Source organism: Mastigoproctus giganteus, chromosome 8 (assembly GCF_048544385.1).
Source record: "Mastigoproctus giganteus isolate SK-2022 chromosome 8, ASM4854438v1, whole genome shotgun sequence".
In the NCBI taxonomy this organism is placed as follows: domain Eukaryota; kingdom Metazoa; phylum Arthropoda; class Arachnida; order Uropygi; family Thelyphonidae; genus Mastigoproctus; species Mastigoproctus giganteus.
In genome coordinates, this window is record NC_143582.1 from 206,958,247 (window position 1) to 206,985,860 (window position 27,614).

General features: G+C 36.6%; 1 protein-coding gene across 1 annotated transcript in view; it reads left to right on the plus strand.

The window, feature by feature from the left end:
• LOC150082228 (electroneutral sodium bicarbonate exchanger 1-like) overlaps window positions 1-27,614 on the plus strand; it is a 313,808-nt gene that overhangs the window by 123,856 nt on the left and 162,338 nt on the right. The window contains exons 8-9 of the mRNA XM_090380066.1: window positions 8,131-8,376; window positions 25,585-25,731. Coding sequence (XP_090236192.1) covers window positions 8,131-8,376; window positions 25,585-25,731 — 393 coding nt within the window. The remainder of the gene's footprint in view (window positions 1-8,130; window positions 8,377-25,584; window positions 25,732-27,614) is intronic.

Here is a 27,614-nt window from a genome sequence, read left to right on the forward strand (position 1 = left end):
AATTATCGTCCCATTGCAATTACTTCTACTCTTTCTAAAGTAATGGAGAAATCAATTAACTGCCAACTCTTAAACTACCCAGAAACCTTCTGTTTGTCAACGATCACCAGTATGGATTCCGTAAGTGTCGATTAGGGCTTGCAAACTGGTTTTATAAACCGGTTAAATCCGGTTTTCATATTGAGTTGTTAAGACCGAAACCGAACTTCTAAAACCGGATTCGAATATAGTTTTTTGTCACGCACATTTTCTTTTGTTTGTTCGTTTGTCTGGATCGTTCAACTGCTTTATGTTTTTTATTTTATTTTATTTTAAGGGAACGGTATTCATTGACTCTAGACGAATATACGTCTATACAAAATAAAAGGTATATGAATATAAATGTGCATTCAAAAGACAATCATTGGTCGTTAGGTCTTATTGAGATTAATGGTTCACTTGATAGCAGAAGAACTGAGCAAATTGTGAATGGACACTTCAAGGAATTTGGTTTGAACTTGGATGAGGATATTGTTGCCTGCACCACCGATGGAGCAGCAATGATGATTAAGTTTGGCAAGCAAATTATGCCTAATCATCAACAATGTATAGCCCATTGTATACATCTGTCAGTTATAGATGTACTTTATGAAAAAGCAATCAATTATGGTGCCACAGTCTTTGAGTCTCCCAAAGACAATGAAGAAAATGAAAATAATGAAGAAAGTAGTGATGCTGAAGAAGTTGAAGAAAGACAGCAAGGCATGCTTTATCAAACCGACTTTACTGATGAGCTCATTTATTTCTTCAATCCAATGGCCAATATTGCAAAAACTATTAACAAAGTCAGAAAAATTTGCAAGCTTTTTCGAAAATCGCCTACCAAAAATGACATATTACAAAATTTTGTTAAAGCAAAATTTAATGGGAAAGAATATAAACTTATATTAGATTGCAAGACTAGATGGGATAGCACATTCTATGTGATTGAGAGATTTTTGAAATTGAATAATTGCATTCCAAATGCTCTATGTGCAGTACTGTCAACTGAAGCTGTGTCTGACGATGACTGGAAAACACTTGAATTGCTACGTGAAACGTTGCGACCAGTTGAAATGGTTCTGAAGGCTATAACCTCAGAAGATACAGACTTATTTAAAGCAGAATCTTCAATAGAATTTCTGCTTGCTAAGCTTGATACAGAAGAAAATCCATTTACTTTAAAGTTTCACCAAAGCCTTTTGCAGCGTTACAATGCAAGACGAAATTGCAAACTGTGGCTTTGCTGAGCTATCTACACAACACCAAAAAGTTTAGGAAAGAAGATTCAGATTCAAGAACTTTTGATTTTCCAAGTAAGCAAGTTTTGAAAAAGCATGCTGAAGAGATTTATCAGAGATTATTTGCAAAACATTCCGAAGGAGTCTTAGCATTGAATGAAGAAACTGAAAATAAACGAACTGTTCTTTTAGAAGAAAACAAAGACTCGTCTAGTTCTGATGTTGGAGATACACTCATGCGAGAGTATGATAGTGTAATAAAGAGATTAACTGAAGAGCCTTCAAACTATCCGAGTGAATTGGAAATCAGCAAAGAATTTAAAATTTTTGAGACAACTAGCAGTACAAGTGAAAAGCTGGAGAAAGTTTATAGAGCACTGCTGACCGTTAAACCAACAAGTGTCCAATCTGAGAGAGTGTTTTCGATCACTGGTCTCTTTAACACAAAAATAAGGTCAAGTCTATCAGGAAAAATGCTTAATATACTGTGTTTTTTAAAGGATCATTTTCAGAAAAAAGCTGAGCAATAAATAGTAGAGTAATTTCCCCAAGCTGTTTTTTTCACATTATTTTTATTTATTATTATTATTATTATTATTATTATTATAGGGATTATTATTTTTTTTGTTTACTATATAAGAAGATAGTTTTTATTCAAAGGATTTGAATACAATTTGTAATTTTGTATAATCTCAAGCTGGTTACTTTTTTTGGAACATTTTAATTTTTTAATTTTTTTTACTATAAGAGGTGATAGATTTTGTTTAAAAGATTTGATTACAATTTTTACAATCTACCCAAGATAAAATAAATACTTGTGTTATAAGCTTTTAATTATATTCCCTAAGTCTGAGAAAATTGGTTTTAAAACCGGTTTTAAGAGTAAACTTCGGTTAAACTCGGTTTTGAAATTTCTTGGTTTTATGCAAGCCCTAGTGTCGATCCACTGGTGATATTCTGGCTTATGTTACCCATTTATGGACTAATTCAATGGAAAGGTTCGGTGAAACACAAGTAGTTGCTCTTGACATCTCAAAGGCTTTTGATCATGTTTGGCATAAAGGTCTTCTAAACAAGCTTCCATCTTATGGTTTGCCAACTGTTTTTAGTAATTGGTTATTCAGTTTTTTCTCTGATCGCTCACTTAGGGTGATGGTAGATGGCTCTCTGTCTTCTAACTTCTCCAATAATGCCAGTGTCCCCCAAGGTTCAGTTCTTTCCCCCACTCTCTTCCTCTTGTATATTAATGACCTTCTTCCATTGACTGGGAATCCTATCCATTGTTTTGCCGATGATAGCACATTGCATTCCACTTTCCATTTTGAGAAACCTTGTGAGGCGCCTCCGTAGCCAGGTGGGAAGGAGCAGCAGTGCGTAGCACACGCTTTTTGATTAGACCGGGGTTCGAGCCCGTCACCACCAAATACGGAGGATGCGAAAGGTCAGGGAATGACCACCGCATATCCCGGAGCAATATGGCCTTAGTTGCTAATGCTCCTAAAAACCAAATAACAACAACAGAAACCTTGTCCTGCTCAATCAGCTTCAACTTCTCGAAAATCTGCTACCAATTCCTTAAATGCCGATCTTCAGGTAATTCTCCAGTGGGGCAAAGACAACTTAGTTGATTTCAACCCTTCTAAAACTCAGTCTTGTCTTATATCTCGCAAAAAGGATTCTTCTGCCCCTATGCTTATCTTTAGTGACACTCCGATTTCTAGGCAAAATGATATATCTCTTTTGGGGATTACCTTGACTTCTAATCTCTCTTGGCACAAGCACATTACAAATATTGCTTTCTCTGCATCTAAAAAACTTGGTTTTCTCTTTCGCTCTCGGCGTTACTTTTCTTCCAAACAGCTGCTCACTCTGTATAAATCGCAAATCCGTCCTGCCATGGAATATTGTTCCCACATCTGGGGTGGTGCCCCCAAAACCTCTCTCAGGCTTCTTGATTCCATTCAGAAGAGGGCAGTTAGGTTAATTAATGATTCATCTCTAACAGAGTCTCTCCACTTGCTTTCTCATAGACCTACTGTTTCTGCTGCATGCCTCTTCTACAGATACTTCCATGGGCACTGTTCTTCTCAATTGGCTTCTATAATTCCCGCTCTCTCTTTCGAAACAGTCCGAACACGTGCCGTCACCAGCCAATATCCATTTACTGTCCAACTTCAAACCCACAGAACCAACTTTTCATCTTCCTCATTTATTCATTCAACTGCAGTTTTCTGGAACAACCTTCCTTCATACGTATTTCCTGAAAATTACAATCTACAGAAGTCCAATGTCAACAAATATCTTCTTTCGTCTTCTCAACCTCCAACCCAAGCACGGTACTAAGTAGTATAGGTTCTAATACCTCTTGTGTTTGGGGTTCACATAAAAAAAAAAGAAAAGAAAGAAATCAAGGCTCTATAAATTAGGTGAGTGTGGGGGCCAGGCAACGGGTCCACCGCGGCCAATCAAATTGACGTCCAAAATGTCTGTTCAAATGGTCACAAACACATCTTCCATAATGGGCAGGCGCCTCGTCATGTTGAAACCAAATGTTGCGTCTTACATTTGCTGGAACATCGTCAAGTAACCTTGGTAGAACTTGTTCAAGAAAGATCCGATATTTAGCGGAGTTCATGCGGGATGGTAACAGGTATAGGCCGACTAAGCGGTCACCGACCATACCTGCCCACAAATGTATTGCGAAGCGATGTTGTGCTGCATAGGGGCGCACACCGTGTGGGCCCTCTGCTAATCCATACACTAGGTGCATGTCTGCCAGCTCACAGTTCGTATATTGATGCATGCTCTTCATGCAGCGACTACTGCTTGAATGAATAAACCAGAAATTTTCCCTCTTGCGAAGTGATGAACAGTGCCATGTACCGACTTATGGTGACGTTTCCGGTTATGGGTTCCTATGCGGTTCACATTCCTTTAGATGTTACCTACCCCCCCTAAACGTTTGTACCAATATTTTTGAGACACCCTGTATGTGTGTGTATATATATATATATATATATATTGAATAATGACAAAAGTTAAAATAAATAAATAAATAAATATTGAGCTTTCATTGGAGACCGCAACACGCAAATCCACCATATGAAGCCAAGATATATCCAATATTTTAAAATTAAATAAAAAAATAAAACATAAGCCAGTAGTATGGCAAAAACTGTAGAGCGAAAATTAACATAAAAATAACCCAAAATAAAACAAACAAACAAACGAAAAAGGAGAGTATAGTAGTAGTAGTGGCATGTGATGCAAGAAAGAAAGTGTATGAGCTTATGCAGCATCAGCCAAAAAAAAAAATCACACCATTCCCTCCAAATGCCTGTCCAGTTCCTCCTTAAATTTATTTAACCTGTCAAATTCCACAATGACAGATGGAAGTTTGTTCCAGCAATTAACCACCCGCTGGCTAAAGGCAAATTTCCGCACATCTATTCTACATCTGTCTTTTCTTAATTTGAATTTGTGCCCCCTTAGGTTTGTAATCTGAACAAGTGGAAGGATCCCATCAGAATTCAGCGTGCTCAACCCATTCAAGGTCTTATACACCTCAATACCTCTGCTGGTCAAGGTTAAACTTCAGTTGCCACTTCTTAGCCCATCTGCCCAAATTATCTAGATCCTGTTGCAGTAGCGCACTGCCATTACTGTCATTAACAACCTTGCCAACCTTTGGATCATCTGCAAACTTCGACATTAAGCCTGATATACCTTCATCAATATCATTGATAAATATACAAAACAACAGTGGACCTAACACCGAACCCTGTGGGACTCCACTAATAACATTAGTCCATGAAGAGCAGCACCCATTGATTACAACCCTCTGTCTTCTCCCACTTAACCATCCTTTTATCCCTTGTAGCAACTTACCCTTAATACCATTCTGCTCCAATTTGTACAATAGTCTTCCATGCGCAACAATGTCAAAAGCTTTCCTGAAATCCAAATATATGATATCAAAATTATTTTTTAAAGGTAAGACATAAACAGTAGCCGAGAAACCCTTATATAATTTCGCACTTTAAATCCAATTAATAAGACCGATATAAATTTAAAATAATGCCAATTACATAATAATTTACGGTACCCCCCCCGAGAGGTACCAGTTCCGAAAGACGTGAAATATCACCAGAAAGGGTTAAAGGAACTACTAAAAGATAACAAAATCAAAATAAAATAGACTGACCATTATGCCGCATATCGACAGAGGACCACGAGGCCAATAATGGTCATGGAATCGCTGCATTTCAATCGCTATACAAATCGTCGCAAAGGCGAAAATATCGAAGTACCAATCCACCCTTTCCCCTCCGATTGATCCACCAATGCAGAGGATTTGCACGGTGGCCTTATGCAGCGAAAAATAAATTATAGGACAGACAGCACTCTAAAGCAGAGCCACACCACTGATAATGTAAGCTGAACCAGCTTATATAGAAGAGAAAGGAAAATAGATGGCAGCACAGGCGCTGCTTAATTAGCATATCAACCCATTACTACCATTGATTTTATTTTGATTTTGTTATCTTTTAGTAGTTCCTTTAACACTTTCTGGTGATATTTCACGTCTTTTGGAACTGGTACCTCTCGGGGGGGAGAGGGTGTACTGCTAAATTATTATGTAATGGCATTATTTTAAATTTATATCGCTCTTATTAATTGGATTTAAAGTGTGAAATTATATAGGGGTTTCTTGGCTATTGTTTGTCTTACCTTTACTCTCCTTTTTTCGTTCGTTTGTTTTATTTTGGGTTATTTTTATGTTAATTTTCGCTGTACAGTTTTTGCCGTACTACTGGCTTATATTTAATTTTTTTATTTAATTTTAAAATATTGGAGATATATATATATATATATATATTTTTTTTTTTTTTTTAGGAATGGTTAGGCATAAGCAAATTTTAATGCAGAATAAAAAATGCCATGAAAAAAAAAAAAAAGAAGTAAAAAGTAACCTAAAACAGGAGTTAACTCTGGGGTATAAGTTTTAAGAACAAGTGAAGAAATGCCATTATGGTGTAATGACATCTTGGAAGCAAGATGTTTATATTTTTATATATGAAAACTATGGAGAGGTATCTAATGGAGTGAGTTTGGTGTGGTAGGAGGAGAAGAAGATTTGTCAAGATCAGTAAATCAGTTAAAGGAAAATTAAGTGCTAGTCAACTTTATCTTTAGATGAGCATGCAATAGAATCATCAGAATGTACAGAAGCTGCAGTCAACATCTTTGGCAAGAGACTAGAAGTCATGGTTATGATTTAGCATTAGTAGAGGCATATGATACAAGAAAGCAAGCTTTTGCAGCATCGGCCAAAAAAGAAAAATAAAAAACAAAAAACAACTTTCACTTTACCCCTCCGTTCGTTTGAAATACCTGTCCAGCTGAGCCTTAAATTTATTTAGGCTATCCACTTCCACAACAAGGGATGGAAGTCTGTTCCACCAACCAACTACCTGCTGGCTAAGGGCAAATTTCCGCACATCTATCCTACATCTGTCTTTCCTCAATTTGAATTTATGCCCTCTCAGGTGATTATTCCGAGCAACAGGAAGAATCCCATCAGCATTGAGCATGCTCAAACCATTCAAGGCTTTATACACCTCTATCAGATCACCTCGCCGGTGCCTAGTCTCCAGACACTGTAATTTTCAAAACTTGAGCCTTTCTTCATAATATCAACCCTTTGTTCCATTCACTAATCTTGTTGCCCTTCTCTGTACTCGTTCCAGCAGCTCTACATCCTTCTTGAAATGAGGTCTCCAGACCTGTATACAGTACTCAAGGTGTGGCCTGACCATTGCCTTATACAAGGGAATAATCACCTCCTTATCCCTGCTAGAAAAATTCCTGTATATCATTGATAAGACACCATGAGCTACTCTTGCAGCCCGTCTGCACTGCTCAGAGAACTTCATATCTGCCTGCACAATTACTCCCAGGTCCTTTTCGTTCTCTACCACTGTCAGTGTAGTACCACAGAGTTGATACATTGCCCTGGGGTTGCTGTTTCCCATATGTAGTACTTTACATTTGTCAATGTTAAACTTCATTTGCCACCTCTCAGCCCATCTGCTCAACCTTTCCAGATCCTGTTGCAGCAGCATAGCGTCAGTAGTGTCCTTGACAACCCTGCCAACCTTTGTATCGTCTGCAAACTTGGACATTAAGCTTGATATACCATCATCAATATCATTTATAAATACAGAAAACAATAATGGAGCCAACACTGAGCCCTGAGGGACTCCACTAATAACATTTGTCCATTGATTACCGCTCTCTGTCTTCTCCCCCTCAACCACCCCTTTATCCATAGCAGCAATTTGTCTCCAATGCCACACTGCTCCAATTTGTGCAACAGTATCAAATGCCTTTCTAAGATCCAAGTATATAATATCAAAGTTATTCCTTGCATCCAGTTCTTTTGTGACTGCATCATAGTATCCAATCAAATTGGTCAGGCAAGACTTCCCCTTAACAAAACCATGCTGTGATTTGAACAAGAAGTAAGTGTGCTACCCTTATATGTTTAAGTTTGATTTTGGATATATTAATAACTTGTTTACAACTACTGAAAGGTTCAGTATAGGTAGAAAATAGGGCTGGAAATTTGGATACAAGCCAGTTGTAATATGCTACATTCATATCTTGAGCAGCTGTATCATATTTATTGCAAAACTGTGGTTTAGATAAAGAACAAGAGTATGGGTTGGACTTGTACTCTCAGTAGTATAAGTTTGTGTTTTCTTTCCATTCATTGAGTGACATTATATTATATGTTGCCATAGCTAGTAATATTTTGAAATAAATACAATAAAAAATAACTATTTTTTATTTTTTTTTTTTATTTAAGGTTAATCATGCATTTATGAAAAAAATCCCTCCAGGAGCTGAAGCTTCCAATTTACTCTTAGGCGAGACAGATTTTTTAGAGAGAACCATTTTTATATTTGTGCGATTAAGCCAAGCTTGTCGTTTAGGTGATCTGACAGAGGTTCCATTACCTACAAGATTTATTTTTCTTTTGTTAGGACCTCTTAACAATAAAGGACGATATCATGAAATTGGTCGTGCAATGGCAACATTAATGTCTGACGAAGTAAGTTTTACTTGTGTTTTTTTACTCTTGTTATATAAACCATAAAATATACAGACACATATGCAGACAGAAATTCCAGGTGTAGTTGCATTCTCAAGCACTCTTTAATATAATGATTAAATTTCAAGAAATGCTCTCATTTGTTTAATTTTCTAATGATTGATTGATTTTTTCAACACATCTTAGTTATGATAAGAGTAAAAACATAATTACCTAATTATATATCGAGCATTTTTGGATAGAGGTGTAACTAAATTTTCATATTGTTTAATTCAAATTCCACAGAAGCTCATGAAGAAAATGGTGATCTCTGTGAATATGGCCGTCACAATTTCTAGCTAAGAATTTAGTATGCACTCCCACAACTTTATAAACTTTCCAGATTTTACAGTTCAGTACTTATAGACTGAAATGTTTTTCAAGTGTCCTATTTCACTTAGCTTTCTTCAAAGGATATAGGATACTTTTGAATGAAGATTCTTCGGTACTATCTGAAGTTAAAAGTATTTAGAGACATCTGTTTAAAATTGGAATAAATGTGACACATCTGTGTAATGAATTTTTTATCCCATCATTCTGTTGGTTTCCACACTAAGTAATCCACATCATTTGTAAGAGAGACTTGGGAAATATCTGATATAAAGTTCCATAATTTATCCTAATGACTGGAAAGCATAGCCTTTTGTTACTTGATGTCAGGAAATATATTTTTTTTCTAAATTCAAAACATACAGGAGTAAATTGTTTTGAATTGACATAGTGAAAGAAACAGAATTGGCCTTTGTGCATACTGTATAAAATTAACCTTTAATAAAATAATGTTCTTTTATAAAAGGTAATGTTTTATTATAAAAAAAATTATATTCTTAACATTAATGGTGAATAATGAAATATACATGAATTAGTTTCCTTTCCAAGAGGTACTCATAGCTAGAATGCAAAATTACTTATATCTTGTATTCTGTAGGAGTGTTCCATTGACTGATACATACTTGCATCATGCAGTTCTTATGTGAGTTCAACATGCAAGAAAGTAGTTTTTCAAAGTTAAATTACAAATAGAATTTAAAGTCAATTAAAATGTAATTTTGTTTTAATTACATTTAAGAATCAAATTAATCAAATCGGTTTAATCCAGAGTAGCATATTTGAATATATATTTTTGAAAACATAATTTCACTTTAGTTGTGGCTGTTAAATTAGCTGTTTTTTGACTCTATTCTTCTGAGGAATCTGTTTCCTCATTCTGTTCTCTTCCCTTAGAAGTGTGGTATTAGTTTTAGGCAATATGCTTAGAAGGTCTGTTAGGAGAGCTGATTTTGTGTGCCAAAATGATATTTAATGACCTTATCCTAGTTTTTCAACTATAATGTTCCTTTGAGTATAACATGTGCTTAAAACCTGTATTAAATGGAAACATTCTTATGTAATAGGATAAAAAAAATTTTTGCCTGTTAAAAATTACCAGTAACAGTAAAATTTCCTTGCATTAAAATGGCTTGTAACTTCTTTTATGCTACTTGGAATATATATTTTCCCAATGAATTGTAGTGCATAAATCGACATAGTCTACTACTAACAATTAATTGTTAGTACAGTGATATCATTGTATATGAAATCCTTTCCACTGGAAAAAAAAGGCTTACAAATGTTTGTTTCACCACATCTCTATTCAAGACACTGCTAACGAAATCAACAATTGAGTACAAGTTAGATGAAACTTTGTTAAGGTGGAACTAAGATAACAGCTATTTTTCTTTTATTGCTTTTGAAAAAAAAATATATATAATTTTTGGGAATTTTTATGAATATAAAAAAAAAATTGGAATAATTGCTAACACTGGATATTTTGGCAGTTTCTTCAGATTTAGCAGCAGGGCTGGGCTAGAAAGGAAATGTGTCATGAGTTAATTTTTTTTTTTTATTTGTGGGTAAATGTAATAACTTTAGTGAGGTAGAACAGAAGGTAGAGTGCCTCCAAGATTTTTCATAGTATTTTCCCAGTTAATTCCAACTGTAATTACTAACTTGAGGCTGCCATTTGGTGTGTTGTTGATTAGTAGCAGTAAAATCGAGACTTTTGTTTGATGGCAGTGATCAGAAATGCTTTCTCTTACCAAATTCAAGAGAATTTATTTTTATGATCTTTATAAGACTAGTTCTCATTACAGTTTCTGTTTTCCTGCACATCACTTAGATTTTGCTGTTGATAGCTTGCAGTATCCATCTTTCATGTAAAAATAATACACTTAAAAAAATATACGTACCAACTAAAAATGATAAATCTCCCTTATGTAACCTTTTAACCAGTATCTGGAAAAGCAGTAATCTCACCCAGCTGTGGCAGAATTGATATTGCCATGTTAAATAATGACTATGCAGAAAGCCTCAGTTGGTATCTGCTGCATGGTGAGATTAACCATAAGGCTATATATGACTAAATAGATTAAATAAGTTTATTGAACCTTAATAAGAAGAGAAAAAGACTGATTAGTTATACATTCGGGTGAAATTAATAGTACATACTTGCATGTTCCTAAACTGAATAAAATAGATAATAAACATTCAAAACAACTTTTGGGCACTGTTTTTAAGACAAAGGAAGCTGGAAACAACAGGACCACTAATACATGCTTATATCATTATGTATTAAATTGCACACTGATATTAGTATGCAATTTATTAAACTAACTTAATGTAAAATCAAGTTTAATAAGGCTAATTAAGTTTAATTTATTATTAAACTTAATTCATTTCCAAAAATTATGAAAGTTAAATTTAATGATGGGCCTAACTGAGGGTAAATCAAAATAATTGATTATATCACTTTCATAATCTATATGCAGATTATGCCGTATGTCTCATTAGTTGATCTGACATCCATTTAGGCCTAAACCTTGAACAATATTTCTTAGTTGGTATGTAAAGCCTAGTAGCTTCCAAGATAAATTCTTTGAATACTTCCCATTTTGAATTTACTGTTGGTAACATCATCTGTTGGTCCCACCGTATAGAATTTAAATACTGTCTCAGACCACTGTAGTCACCTTTATGAAAGCAAAAACCCTTCCCTTTACCCCTGATTTTAGTTACCTCTTTGAGTAAATCCCAATTTAGCACAGTGTGATCACTGCTGCCTAGTGGTTCCTTTCTCTGTAGATTCTTAATGCATGAAGAATCACTACTGATAATCAGATCAAGAGTATTACCCCCTCTAGTTGTCTTCAAACATGCTGATGTAGAAAACAATCATCCAATAAATCCAGAAAACCCTTGCTAGTGTGTGAGTGACCAACCCACAAATTCCAGTCAATATCTGGGAAATTAAAATCCCCCATTATAAGACTCTCTGATTTACTGGCCCACTCTATTTCCCTGTACAGTTTCTTATTATACTCATCAGAGTCATTTGTCACACCAAACTGACTCGACACTGCACTGTCCAGTGATGTCAACTGTCTTCACTTCCTTGGATTTTATGTGTTTCTTAACTAATAGTACAACCCCTCCTCTTTCCTATCCTGTCCATCCTTCCTGTACACATTGTACTGGAAAATTACAGTACTGCACCCCAATTACAGTACCCCAAATTTCAGTTCTGCACTGCTTATGTCTGTGTGACACTGTCTCTGATATCCCAACAAAATCTGCCTTTGATGTTTTGAGCAATACCTCAAATTCATGAAATTTATTTACCAAACTCCCAGCATTGGTATACATTCAAGTATACATGCACCTGTTCCTATTCTTAGCTACCCTAACACAATGCATGTGTTTATTCATACTGCAATGACACCCAGCAGTCTCTGAAATAGCCTGCATCTTGTTTTCCAGGCTGCTGCTCATTCCAATAGAAGCAGTGCAAGAATCACTTTCACCCCTGCCAGTAGCTATGTTAATCTATTAGTCCTTGTATCCCTCCCAAGCTAGCAGTTTTCTGACCCACCTAACACTGCCTCGATAGCATCAGCAAATATTCTTGCACCCTTTCTATTTAATTGTATCCCATCCCTGTAGAAGCAGTCTCTCCTGTTAACAAGTACAGACCAAGCTGAAAAAAATTATACCCCTTGAGCCTTGCACAATCTTTCCAGGGCCAAATTGATCGACAAAGCTCTCATCATATACTCCCTCCTATCATGTCTGGGCAAAATTGCAGACACTTTCAAATTCAGTCCTAATTCACGGCTTTTTTTAAGCATTGACTTGTACTTGTTAAGTAATTCTGCCGGTCTCCTACTCTTAACATCATTAGTGCCAACGTGTACAACAATATCACCCTTTGTGCCCTTAAAAGATGATATCTGCTCTACAACATCATCATCCTTTTGCCCCTGGCAGACATTCCCTGGTCCTATTCCATCTATCCTTTTTGCACAATATGTTCCTTGTTTCCCTGACAATAGTGTCGCCTACAACAACTAGTTCCTTTGGGACCAGTGCATTCTGCCTTGGGGGTTGCCGCTGTGTTGCGTGATGATCAAGTGCAAGCTCTGGCATTGATGTGGGCAGCTGAGAGCTTGATGGGGCCTCTCAATTTAGATCTTTTGAGGGCATCCTCCCTATCCTTCAAGCTCTCATATAGGCCCATAACAACGCTGAGTTGTCGCCTGATTTCCTCATACTCCTTACATCGTGCTCACACAAAGACATCCCCCTTGGCAATATCATGTCCCGTACCTGATCGCCCCACAAACATCAAGCAAGCAGTGCAGTTTAAAAGGCTGTGATTCAGAGGGCAACTGCCCCTCTCAGTTCTCCTCTGAGCCACAGCACTCCATTTAACTTGAGCCTTTTGCTTTGCTGCTCTGGTCTGTCATGATTTCGATTCAATTTCAATAAAATTTCTATTTCAGTACAAAATTATAACCCTAAACTTGTATCCCAACGCGGTTGTAACACTATATATCTATATATATTTTTTCAGCATCAAGTATTATCTTCGAGTTTCTTTATATAACTTCCTTATCAAGTTATGTATTAATTATGTTACGTTTGTAAAATCTAAGTCGTTATATGTATTTAGTTAAAAAATACAATTTAATTGACAATGAAGTTTAACAAGATTAATAAATTTTACTGATTAATTGAAAATATTATATACTATACTATACTAAACTAATGCTATCTAGTTCGGGATATAATAATGGCGACAAGTTATGAATGGTAAATCTACGGACACTCTCGCTGACTCAATTCAGAATAAACCAAGGATCTTGACTAGATCCTTAAGCTACATATAGAAAATAATTTAATATAACAATTAGTCAACAAAGCGGCTAAAAATAGCTAAAAAAACTTCACGTTTGCCAGCTCTGCAAAATTTTGTAAAACACGTGGATTGGATACCCTTACCGATACTAAGTAATAACTTACAAAATCTCTATCTAAGTTAAAATTTAAACTAAGTATCGTAACTAGGAATATAAAGCTATTCTAGAAAATAAGTTAATATGCTAATTTAATGTTAATAAAACAGAAAAAAATTTCTCAATTTTCCGGAGTCGTAAAAACTTCGCCTACACAAGGCTATTCTCATTCCGAAACTCAAGAGTTATTCAAAGAGGGGAATGCCAGATGTGTATTAAACTCTGGCAGTAAGCTAGATAATCTTGTAATAACTGATAGTAAAGTGGAGGAGAAATTGTTGAAGATAAACATCAGAAAGGTACCTGGGGTGGATAGAATCTATCCAGTTCTGTTAAAGCAAGCAGCAAAGGAAGTAAGTAAACCCTTTGCCATAATTATGAGAACTTCCTTGGACTCAGGGGAAGTACCTATGGACTGGAAATGTCCAAACGTGACCTTAATCCACAAAGGATGATCAAAAGGGGAGACAGGTAATTACAGACCTGTTAGTGTAACTTCTGTTCCAAGGAAATTATTGGAGGCATTAGCATTAGCATTAGTAGAGGCATTTGATGCAAGAAAGCAAGCTTATGCAGCATCAGCCAAAAAAAAAAAAAAAAAGTAACATAAATAAATAAAAATAACCACTTCCACTTCACCCCTCTGTTCGTTCGAAATACCTGTCCAGCTGAGCCTTAAACTTATTTAGGCTATCAACTTCCACGACAAGGGATGGAAGTCTGTTCCACCCACCAACCACCCGCTGGCTAAAGGCAAATTTCCGCACATCTATCCTACATCTGTCTTTCCTCAATTTGAATTTATGCCCTCTCAGGTGATTTTTCTGAGCTAGAGGAAGAATCCCATCAGCATTGAGCATGCTCAAACCATTCAAGGCTTTGTACACCTCTATCAGATCACCCCGCTGGTGCCTAGTTTCCAGACATTGTAATTTGCAAAACTTAAGCCTTTCTTCGTAAGAGAACCCCTTTGTCCCATTCACCAATCTAGTTGCCCTTCTCTGTACTCGTTCCAGCAGCTCTACATCCTTCCTGAAATGAGGCCTCCAGGCCTGTATACAGTACTCTAGGTGTGGCCTGACCATTGCCTTATACAAGGGAATAATCACCTCCTTATCCCTGCTAGAAAAATTCCTATATTTCATTGACAATACACCATGAGCTACTCTTGCAGCTCGTCTGCACTGCTCAGAGAACTTCATTTCTGCCTGCACAACCACCCCCAGGTCCCTTTCATTCTCTACCACTGTCAGTGTAGTACCACAGAGTTGATACGTTGCTCTGGGGTTGCTGTTTCCCATATGTAGTACTTTACATTTGTCAATGTTAAACTTCATTTGCCACCTCGAAGCCCATCTGCTCAACCTTTCCAAATCCTGTTGCAGCAGCATAGTGTCAGTAGTGTCCTTGACAACCCTGCCAACCTTCGTATCGTCTGCAAACTTGGACATTAAGCCTGGTTAAAGAAGCATTGCAGGATCATCTAGATAAGACTTCAGTTATAGCTCGGACACAGCATGGGCTTGTTAACGGGAAGTCTTGTCTGACCAATTTGATTGGATACTATGATGTTGTCACAAAGGAACTGGATGCAAAGAATAATTTTGATATCATATATTTGTATCTTAGAAAGGCTTTTGATACTGTTGCACATAGAAGATTGCTGCACAAATTGAAGTAGTGTGGCATTGGAGGCAAATTGCTGCTATGGATAAAGGGATGGTTGAATGGGAGAAGACAGAGAGTGGTAATCGATGGACACTGCTCTTCGAGGACTAATGTTATTAGTGGAGTCGTGGAGTCCCCCAGGGTTCAGTGTTGTTTTCTGTATTCATTAATATTGATGATGGTATATCAGGCTTAATGTCCAAGTATGCAAACGATACAAAGGTCGGCAGGATTGTTAATGACACTAATGACAGTATGCTGCTGCAACAGGATCTAGAAAAGTTGAGCAGATGGGCTGAGAGGTGGCAACTGAAGTTTAACATTGACACATCTAAAGTACTGCATATGGGAAGCAGTAACCCCCAGAGTAACGTATCAACTGTGTGGTCCTACACTGACACTGGTAGAGAGTAAAAAGGACCTGGGGATAATTGTGCAGGCAGATATATAAAGTTTTCTGAGCAGTGTAGACTGTCTGCAAGAGTAGCTCATCGTGTCTTGTCAATGATATACAGGAATTTTTCTAGCAGGGATAAGTAGGTGATTAACCCCTTGTACAGGGCAATGGTCTGGCCACACCTTGAGTGCTGTATATAGGTCTGGATGCCTCATTTTAAGAAGGATGTAGAGCAAGTGCAGAGAAGGGCAACAAGATTAGTGAATGGAACAAAGGGGTGCTTTTACGAAGAAAGGCTTAAATTTTGCAAATTACAGTGCCTGGAGACTAGGCACCTAAGAGGTGATCTGATTGAGGTGTATAAAGCCTTGAATGGTTTGATCATGCTCAATGCTGATGGGAGTTTTCCTCTTGCTCAGAGTAATCGCCTGAGAGGGCATAAATTCAAATTGAGGAAAGACAGTTGTAGGATAGGTGTGCGGAAGTTTGCCTTTAGCCAATGGGTGGTTGATTTCTGGAACAAACTTCCATCTGTCATGGAAGTTGATAGCTTAAACAGATTCAAGTCAGAAACGGATAAAAATTCGGAGCGAGTGAATGGGTGAAATGAAGGTGTTTTTTTTATTTTTTTTTGGTTGATGCTATATAAGCTTGCTTTTTTGCATCGTGTGCCCTTGCTAATGCTAATCATAGTAATTAAGCCTTGGTTTTGGAGAGGTCCAAATCTCTGACCAATCATCATTCAATCCTGGCCAAGTGATTAGATGTGGCTTTGCAGTATCAAGAGTTGAAAAGTCTGGATTTGTACTCATTCTGGGTTCTGCAACTTCTGCATAATCCTTTTTCAGATCCTGAATCAGAGTCAAGTCCACAAGTTTCTTATGGCTTTGGCACTGGTATTGTATCTTAGTGAGGAACTGGTCTTAGAGCAGAAGGTATGTTGGGATACTCTACTTTATGCTTGGATTTCCCAGAAAAATCAGAAATATCAGAAATGCAAAAGTAACAATCATTTATGTGGTCTTGAGGTTCCCACCATATCACTGGAATAGAAAAGGCACCGATTTATGACTACCTCTGAGCCAGCATGTTAATAGCCTTTAACATGAGCTACAGGAAATTTTTGGAGCCCATACTTTATCTTGATCTCTGATCTTACATCCAAAATAGAGTACATGGGCTTTTCTCACAGGTTGTGACAGTGGCTTCTGCTCCAATTTAATACCACTCTTCTGCAAATGTAGCAAAAGCTATCAGGCTCATTTCGACAAAAACGTGACATATTTCATGTACAGTCGAGGTAGTGCACATAAGAACACAATTAAGAAATTGTAGATTTTTATTTATAATTTAAACACGGTTCACGATTTTCACTAATGCACCCAACAGTTGTTTACAAACACCAATTCACTAAAACACTTGTTCACTTTGTTTACAAACACCAATTCACTAAAACACTTGTTCACTTTGTTTACAAACACCAATTCACTAAAACACTTGTTCACTTTGTTTACAAACACCAATTCACTAAAACACTAGTTCACTTTGTTTACAAACACCATTTCACTAAAACACTAGTTCACTTTGTTTACAAACACCAATTCACTAAAACACTAGTTCACTTTGTTTATAAACACCAATTCACTAAAGCACTAGTTCACTGTTCACCACTCGATCTGTGAAACACATACACTTTTTGAAATATGAAAATGTTTGCTTGGTGTGTCACCCATGCGTATATATACCGGTAGAGAAATTTCTAGAGAACTAGAAAAGGCTCAGTGTTTCTAGAGAATTCTGTTGAAAGTTATAGAACCTTTCAGAAACATTCCAACCTTTCTACCCATGCATATATATACCGGTAGAGAAATTTCTAGAGAACTAAGGAAGGCTCAGTGTTTCTAGAGAATTCCGTTGAAAGTTATAGAACCTTCCAGAAACATCCCAACCTTTCTTCTGAACATAACAATATTCTAGAACATTCTTGCATGCTCTAGAAATCCCCTGAATGTTCTAGAAAAAATAAATAAATAAAGTAGATAAAATGGATGAACTTTTTAAGCACAAATCTGAGTTTTTGAACATATTTCCTGAGAAGCTGTCAAAATTATTTCAGGGAAGAAATCGATGCCAACCAGTGTAATCGATTATTTTCGTTATTGAAATAATTTTGTTATTAATCATTTGATTCACTTCATTTATCTGTTTTGTGATTTTGCTTAATTTCCCATTTTTATCAGAACACAAGGCTGCCATATGGCAGCAGCAGCAGCAGTGAAACTTAATTTATGGTGGTGATAAGGTGGTATTTTATATCACTCCTCCTTCAAAGTAGTCATTGGCTAAACCAGGGGTCACCAATTAGCTGACCACAGTCTACTAATTGGTGTCCCCTGGATCCAGGTTGTGAAAATTTTTTTTGTGGACTGCAAGGTAAATGAACCTAAATTGTTAATTTAAATATTTTAAAATGATTTTAAATTTTAAAAATTTATAAATTGTGAGGCATATTTTAAGTTATAATTGAACATACAATCTTTATAGTACTCATCTGTACAGTCAAAGATACTGCGGATTAAAGGATAACTACCTAGCATACCATCATACAGTTTCGTTAGGCACACACCACAATGTTACATATTTCCTATGCAGGCACAAAGTCAGCTCCTATACATACTGTCCTCGGTCATTGAGTCTTTTGAATAGTGAAATTCTCTTTAGTTTGCAATTTAGTGGTTATCAAATACATGTACAAATACATGTATCAAATACATGTACATGTTTGTATTGTGTTGATTATTGTATGTGTGGAATACTTTTTAAAACATGTAGATGGCAAATGTTTTACTTTCTGTTTATTATACGAAGGCTGTTCAATAAAGAATGATCATAATTTTTCATGAACAACCATACTGCTCACTATTTCTAGCTGAGCTGCGGAATTTAAGACCAAACCAAGCTGCATCACATAGCAACTGTGCAGTTGACTCATGTGCATAATGTGATCTTGGCATAAACTGCAGCTGTTATCAATCCACTGCAGGATGGAAGCCTTCTCAATGATTCATGTTGAGGGAAATGGACCATAATCTGTCACGCTGGTCCGGTGCGGGTTGGCAGATTGCTAAATACAGTCAATCAGAGACCTTGAACCCTGGCCTACTCAAAGAGTGTGTTACGCTCCTGGCCACTCGGCTATGGGGGCCGCAGCTGAAGCATATGAAATGTTAAGAGAGGCTTATGGTGAAGCTGTGCTTCCATATAGCACTGCTTGCAGGTGATTTAGAATTTTTAAGGATATTTATAGTTGTTTTCACCACAGAAACCATAAACACTGCTTCTGTAATCATGAGAGAAGATCGTTATATAACAGTACGGCAACCAGCAGAGGTATTGAGAATACCAGTAGGAAGCACTCGTGACCATTTGCATATGATGTGTTTGTGCATGCTGGATTTCAAGACTTCTTACACCTGAGCAACAGCAAGTTCGCATGGAGGCTTGTCAGGAGCAGCAGCAGATGGTTACTGAAGGCGGTGAGATTCTGTACAAGGTGATAGCGGATGAGACTTGGCGTCATCATTTCAATCCAGAGAGTAGGCAGCAAAGCTCTGTTTGGAAGTCTACATCATCGCCAACACCGAAAAAAGCCAAAGTTGTGGCATTTTGCAGGAAATGTTACGATCATCTGTTTTTCTGATATTCAAGGAATGGTTTACCATCATGTTGTGACATGCCATGTGACTGTTCTGGGACCTTACTACAGAATTGTATAGCACACTTTTCAGGATCACATTTGTGCAAACGACCATAATTGCACACAAGTGGGTGGATGTTACAACACAACTTGAGACCTTTAGCATTAATATACTTTTAGCATTAGTAGAGGCATATGATGCAAGCTTATGCAGCATCAACCAAAAAAAAAAAAAAAAAATCTTCCACTTCACCCTTCCGTTCATTCGAAATACCTGTCCAGCTTAGCCTTAAATTTATTTAGGCTATCAACCTGCACAACAAGGGATGGAAGTTTGTTCCACCAACCAACTACCCGCTGGCTAAAGGCAAATTTCCGCACATCTATCCTACATCTGTCTTTCCTCAATTTGAATTTTTGCCCTCTCAGGTGATTATTCTGAGCAAGAGGAAGAATCCCATCAGCATTGAGCATGCTCAAACCATTCAAGGCTTTATACACCTCTATCAGATCACCTCGCTGGTGCCTAGTTTCCAGACACTGTAATTTGCAAAACTTAAGCCTTTCTTCATAAGAGCAACCCTTTGTTCCATTCACTAATCTTGTTGCCCTTCTCTGTACTCATTTCAGACCTCACGTTGTTCGTACTGTTATCAAGTACTTAATGCCAAATTTATGCCAAACATTAATGCCAAATGTGTCCCTCATCCTTCCTACAGCTCTGACCTTGTACCCTGTGATTTTTTTTTTTTTTTATGTGAGGAAAACATTTCCATTCATCAGAAAAGTTGTAAAGGCATTAGAGGCAATTGTCAAACGCATGTCAAAAAATGGTTCACCATGTGAAGAGTAGCAAAAACGTTGGAGTAAATGCGTTTTATGAAATGCAGGCTATTTTGAAAAGTAGGCCCCGTATGATGAAATGGGGACTACTTTTCAAGGTATGTATGATTAATAAAGGTATGTTTTGGAAAAAAAATTATGATCATCCTTCATTGAACAGTTAAACATATTTTCAACCCAAAATCAAACAATATGGATAAAAAGAAAGTGGACAAGGAAAACAGACAGTGTTTACCAGAGTGGACAGAGTTATATTGTTTTACACTTCCAAATATGTACAGTGTGCATAATTTGTCTTCAAACGGTTACTATTATTAAAAGTGTGAAATTGAAAAATCCAAAACATTATTATGATGCTAAAGGAGGCGCCTACGTAGCCAGGTGGGAAGGAGCAGCAGTGCGTAGCACACGCTTCTTGATTAGACCGGGGTTCGAGCCTGTGACCACCAAATACAGAGGATGCGGGAAGGTCAGGGAATGACCACCGCATATCCCCGGAGCAATTTGGCGTTAGTTGCTAATGCTCCTAAAAACCAAATAACAAACAAACAATGATGCTAAACATACAAGTTTTCATAATACATACCCAGTAGGAATTGTCCTTTGTTAAAATAAAGTGACAAATTTATTTTCAAACTTCTCTGCTTCAACGCAAATTATGAAATTGTTTGTCAGCATGAAAAAGTGACTAAAGCTGCCTTAAGTATTTTTTCTACTTGTGGCTCAAAATATGAAATAGTTTACTGATGTTTGTATTGTGAAAGACTATGGTTTAAGCTGCCCCATCAGTGTTTGAGTATGATGTTGATAGCATTCATAGAACCATACTATCAGCCATATGCAGCATGAGAAATTCAGAAATACTAGTGGAAGAAAATTTTAAACAAATACTCATGTTCAACATGTTCAGTTTTCTGAATATTATTCTTTGTTTCTTGATGAATCATATGATATTAGCAATACTGCTCAAGTACATTATATCATTTTTTGATGAAAAAAGTGAGCAATATCATAAAGAACTCTTAACTGTGTTAACCTTTGAGGACAAAACTTGTGGAGATGACTTGTACAATTCACTTACTGAATTTATGAATACCATTTACCATGATACATCCAGGTTAATATCAATATGCACAGACTGTGCTCCTGAATTGATAGCTTCAAACAAAAGGCTGGTTCAAAGCTTAAAGCAAGATAATGTAAATTTGTTAAGTTGTTGCAAATTTATTAAACATTTTGAAGATGTAATGCAAAAGTTATAAAGACGATTAATTTTATTCAGTCTACATGTTCCTTCAGGAAGTTGAAGCCAATTACAATGATATACTTCACAATAATACACACTGGCTTAGCAAGGTGACGTTTTACAAAGGCTGTGGTCAATTTGGAAAGAAATAAAATCATTTCTTGTTATTTCCACAATTCCAGCAGCAAGAAATCATCTAATTTTTCTTTGAGAAAAAATTATTTACTGGTTTAAAATTTATTTACTTAACTGACATATTTCAGCAATCTAAACCAGAAATTAAAAGGAAAGGACAAGGTTATTTCTGAATTGCTGTCAGTTGTACAATCATTTTGTAAGAAACTCAATATATTGCTTTGATTTAAATGATGAGATGCTGCACTTTCTGTATATGAAAGAAGTATTCACATAAGAACCTGATATACAATTAGATAAAAACAAATGCAATAATGTTCTATAAAAACTAAAACATGAATTTGATGAATGGTTTGTAGATTTTTGAAAAATAGAAAAATTAAGAACTCCTCATATATCCATTTTTACTTGAACCAAATGGGGAATGGACTAATGAGGCAGCAAAATGGTTTAAAAGTAATAAAGCTGCACCACAGTTAGAAATGACTAATTTTCAAAAAGATTTTTGCTTTGAAAGGAAAAATGAATGAATAGAGTGATTTGCAACAGTTTTGGGAAAATATGTGCAACATGAAAAGTATCCTGAAATAAGGAAACTGTATACTGAATTATGTACGATGCTCATATCAACATATATATATATAAAATGTTTTCGTTTTTGAAAATGTTCCTATACAGGGTGATTCACTATCAGTGTGACAAACTTGCAGGAGGTGTAGGGGGTACAAAGACGAATCGGAATCACATAGCATTGCAGGTTCCGAAATGCCTTCGTCATGCGGTAGAGGACGTTGAACGGGAGGTCGCATTAACAGTGATCCCGCTGGAAGTCAGCATTTGCGAACTGGTTCCCGAGGCATTAGGATGGACGAGTATTCAAACGTTGAATTGGCCGACATGCACATCGCGTATGGAGCTGCGGACTGTAACGGGCGCACTGCTCTGCGCTTGTACCAGGAATGTGTCCTGCACAGGCGTGCTCCTCATCATATAATTTTTGCACGTGTACACAGAAGGTTACGTGAGACTGGTTGTTTCACGAGAGGTACCATGAATTGAGAGCGAACAGCGAGGACACCACACAATGAGGAGAATGTCCTACGTCTTGCAGAAGGCAATCAGAGTACGAGTACTCGAGCGATAGGCCAACGATTGGGTATTTCCCAATCCACTGTATGGAGGATACTGTCAACAAACCAAATGAGTTCATACCACCTGCAACGTGTCCAACCATTGGAGCCTGCGGATTATCCACTCCGGGGAACTTTTGCTACTTGGTTTCTTCAACAGAAACGGTTCGCAAATGCTGACTTCCAGCGGGATCGCTGTTCACGTGACTTCCCGTTCAACGTCCTCTAACCCCATGATGAAGGCATTTCGGACCTTGCAATGCTATGTGATTCCGATTCATCTTTGTGCCCCCTACACCTCCTGCAAATTTGTCGCACTGGTAGTGAATCACCCTGTATATGCTGATCTGAATGTTGTTAAGAACAAGTTTTGATCTCATCTCAGCTAATGAATGATCATCTATCAAATTTGCTTCTAATATCAAGTATGGTGTTTGTTCCAGATTTTACAAAAGCTGTTTTAGAAAAAAAAATTTAATTTTTCTCATTAGTATGTATATGTACATAAAATTTAACATTGTATCTATAGTAATTGCATAAATAAATACAAATATTTCCTAATATTTATTAGACAATTTATTTATTTTATTTTAATTTCGAGCATGATAACTGTGATAAGATATTTTTCCTGATACGGAACCTGATGTAAACTAATTGGTGACCCCCGAGCTACACAGTTGAGGAACATGTTGCCCTAACCCTTTCTAGCTGGCGCACTATGGCCATAGATGCTGATGTGGCAAAAAAAAATCCCCAATCAACCAACCAACCCCTTTCTAGCTCATCCCAAAGATATTTCAGATATTTTGCTATATTTCAGGAGACCTCTGAACAGACCAGTTAGTTCTTCGGTGTTGTTCCCCTCAAACCAGATGCCTGTTGTTATGGCTTGGAGCATTATTGTACTGTGGTACATTGGGATCCATATCTATAGAAATGGAATGTCAGTGTAGGAAATAGCCATTGGTGTTTTTATCCACGGTGCCCATTGGCCTTAATTCAAACTAGAAGCGGCCCTAAAATGTGATACTTCTTCCGGACTTTACTCTTTTGATGATACCCTCTGATAAGTAATATTCTCAAAACATTTGCCAAACCTATGCTTAACTAACTTGAAAATATGTAGCGTGATTCGTGTTGTGAAATCTTTGGAGTTCAAGAAATTTGGACAAAATATCATTCCAGATAGAATTTTGCATTATATAAGCTCGTGGGTTACAGCTCTGTCATGAATGCTGAAGCTGTGTAGTCCTTTGAGATTGTGGATGCATTTTCAGCTGTTTATGTTGATTTGCTGCATGAGAACACTACCTGGATAGTGTACTACCCTCTTCAAGGACTGTATGTAAGTGTTCTTTTGCTGCCAGATTAGTTTTTGACTTGTATAATCCTCATACTTCCATCCTTTGACAACACTGGCTACAATTGACTTTGCAGTGTTTGAGTGGATAGCAGTGACACACAATTTGTGACATTTAAAAATCAGTCCTCTTTAAACTTTTTAACTTTTGAATTATAACCCGTACTAACTATTTAATAGTAAATCCCTGAATGGAATGCATGGTTTTTTTTTTTATTATTCATTTCAAACTATGTATTTTTTTAAAAAATACATCTGTATTTATATTATAAAATTATAACATAAAAATCGCTCTATTAATTGTATTAATTTTTGATAAGGTGTAGATTTAGGTCTCAGATTAAGCAAATGCAAATTTTTATATTTTCCAATGTACAAGTTAGTGCAAATGCATCATATTAGTACACAGCCAAACTCTGAATTAGCAAAGGTGACATTGTTTAAGTTGTGTCTCATATTGTGAATACCTTCACAATGAGTTGCCATGATATTGCTTGTTGTTTGTTATTTGGTTTTTAGGAGCATTAGCAACTAAGGCCATATTGCTCCAGGATATGCGGTGGTCATTCCCTGACCTGTCCGCATCCTCCGTATTTGGTGGTGACGGGCTCGAACCCCGGTCTAATCAAGAAGCGTGTGCTACACACTGCTGCTCCTTCCCACCTGGCTACGGAGGCGCCGCCCCATGATATTGCACTTCTTTGAATAAGTAACGCTTCACCAAAAGGAGAAGACTGTTGTTACTTATTCTCAGTGGATACCACCGCCCAGACAGCGGTATCCACTGAGAAAGGGCCAAATAGCCCTGAAACAGCACCGTTTCAGGGCTATTTGGCCCTTCTTCGATGGGTGGGTAGGTACCCTAGTGATGTAATGATGGCAAAACAGTTATGAAATATAACTCCACAATATGAGAAATGTCTGATGGTGTGTGAGATGAATTAAGACTAAAATGCATTAAAGGCTTATGCCTCAAGCTGCAAGAGAATTAGACTACGTACAAGTTAGTGCAAATGCATCATAATAGTATACAGCTAAACTCTGAATTAGCAAAGGTGGCATCGTTTAAGTTGTATCTCATATTGTGAATACCTTCACAACGAATTGCCATGATATTGCACTACTTCAAATAAGTAACACTTCACCAAAAGGAGAAGACTCTGCTTCAGCAAGTTATGACATTTTCCAATATCATAACTTGCTGAAGTCTAGATTAATTTTTGAAAATTTTTTTTTTTTTAAATGTAAAGAAAGCTGTTAATTTAAAAATTGTTCTGTTCAGCTTGTTCATGTTTACAGATATATTAATGAGGGCAGTAAGAAATTCTTAGAAAATAATACAGTAGTATTTAAAATTTTCTAGGTGTTTAACAATATAGCATATAAAGCAAAGAACTTGGAAGGTATACTATCAGGAGTTGATGAATTTCTAGATGTAGTGACTGTTCTTCCACCAGGTGTGTGGGATCCTAGTGCTAGAATTGAGCCACCTCAACAACTTCCTTCACAGGTAATCATATATATTTATTTTTTATATATAGAGAGAATAAAATAGTATACAGTAGACCCTCATTATAACACAGTTCTCTTTATGCCGATTTGCTATAATGCTGTTCTTATACTATAACCCATATCTCACTATAATGCTGTCACAACTCACTATAATGCTCTTTTACCAGCGTACAGATTGAAATTTTGATTTGAATTCTTTTATAGATTGAATTTTTGGCATGTTTAATGAAAACATTTCATCTGATGTAGTCGATAGCATGAGAATGAATAGCAAAACAGTATTACAATGTTCTCATTCCAACTTGAGAAATTTTCCCACACTCAGTAAAATTTTCTCCCACGCTAATTTAATTGCAGTCCAGTGACTTGTTACATAGTTCCGAGATCAACATTTTAAAAAATGATCAAATTAAGGAATATGCAATATTGCTTATAATATTTGTGTTATATGCATTTACCCAAAGCCTAGTCATCACTTGGTACAGTGTTAGACATCTTCATAATGGACAATTTACTCAAACATTGTATCATAATTAATGCAACACAGTTACATTTTCAAAGAGTTAATAATGGCAGATAAGAATGAAAAAGCAACGTCTGGTCGTGGTATGAAGACTACAAAGGTAAGAATAAGGTTGAGGTTGAAAATTAAATTAGAAGTTTTAAAGCGAATCAATTCCGGTCAATGACAAGTAGATGTGTGCAATAATTTAGGACTGGTAAGTTCAGCTGTAAGAACAATTATAAAAAATAAAGAATTAATTTTAGCAGTGGGAAAGACAGCTGTTCCACTGCAGGCAACTAAATTGACTAGGGCCAGGCTGGCTATTATGATTGAAATGGAGAGACTTCTAAATAATTTTATTGAAGATAATATCTAATGCAGAGTTATCATTAAGTTTAATTATCATTAAAGAAAAAGCAATTAGCCTATATGAAGATCTGAAGAAAGCTCGCCTCGAAAAAAATGCGGAACCATTTAACACTGGTAAGGGCTGGTTCAATAGATTTAAAAAGCTGCTGGGGATTTTAAATTAAAATCCCTTTTAGTTTACCATTCAGAAAATCCAAGGACTCTTAAAGGGTTCACTAAATCAAACCTGCCTGTAATTTGGAATGCTGATAAAAATAATAGAGGCCTGTTTACTCCTAGTTGGGTAACCAGATCTCTTTTCATTGATTGGTACTCTGAATTCTTTTCTCCCACAGTGGAAAGATATTGTGCGAAAAATAACCTTGATTACAAAGCAATTCTGATCATGGACAATGTGCCAAGACATTCAAGCAAAGAGAGCTTAGAAGACTTGAACAATCATATAAAAATTTTTTACATGCCTTCAAACACTACGTCTCTGATCCAACCAATGGACAAAGGTGTTATTGCCACATTTAAAGCTTACTACATGAGGAATGCCTTTTCCCAAGCTATTAAAGCCAGTCAACACTGGTGAAAATGTACCTAGCCTAAAGAAGTTTTAGAAATCCTACAACATTAAACTGCCATCTACAACATTTCAAGTGCCCGGGATGAAGTGACTCAGAAAACCATGACTGGAGTGTGACGGAAAGTTTGGAAGGATTGCATAAAGGATTCCCAAGAACCTGATGATTTGGTTGAGAATATTAAAGTTCAAATTGTTGAGCTTGGGAAAGAAACATTTGGACGAAATTGAGGATGAAGACGTGCAAGAGATGATCGACAACAACATAGATTGCTTCTCTAATGAAGAACTCAGGGAATTGACAAAAGAATGAGTGTGCAATTGAGGGAGAAGATGATCAAGACCCTACAGATGAAAAACCGATAAACTTGCTGACTGCAAAAGGACTTGGTAAAGCTTTCAAACACTTTGAAAAATGTGATTATTTCTTGGAGAACGA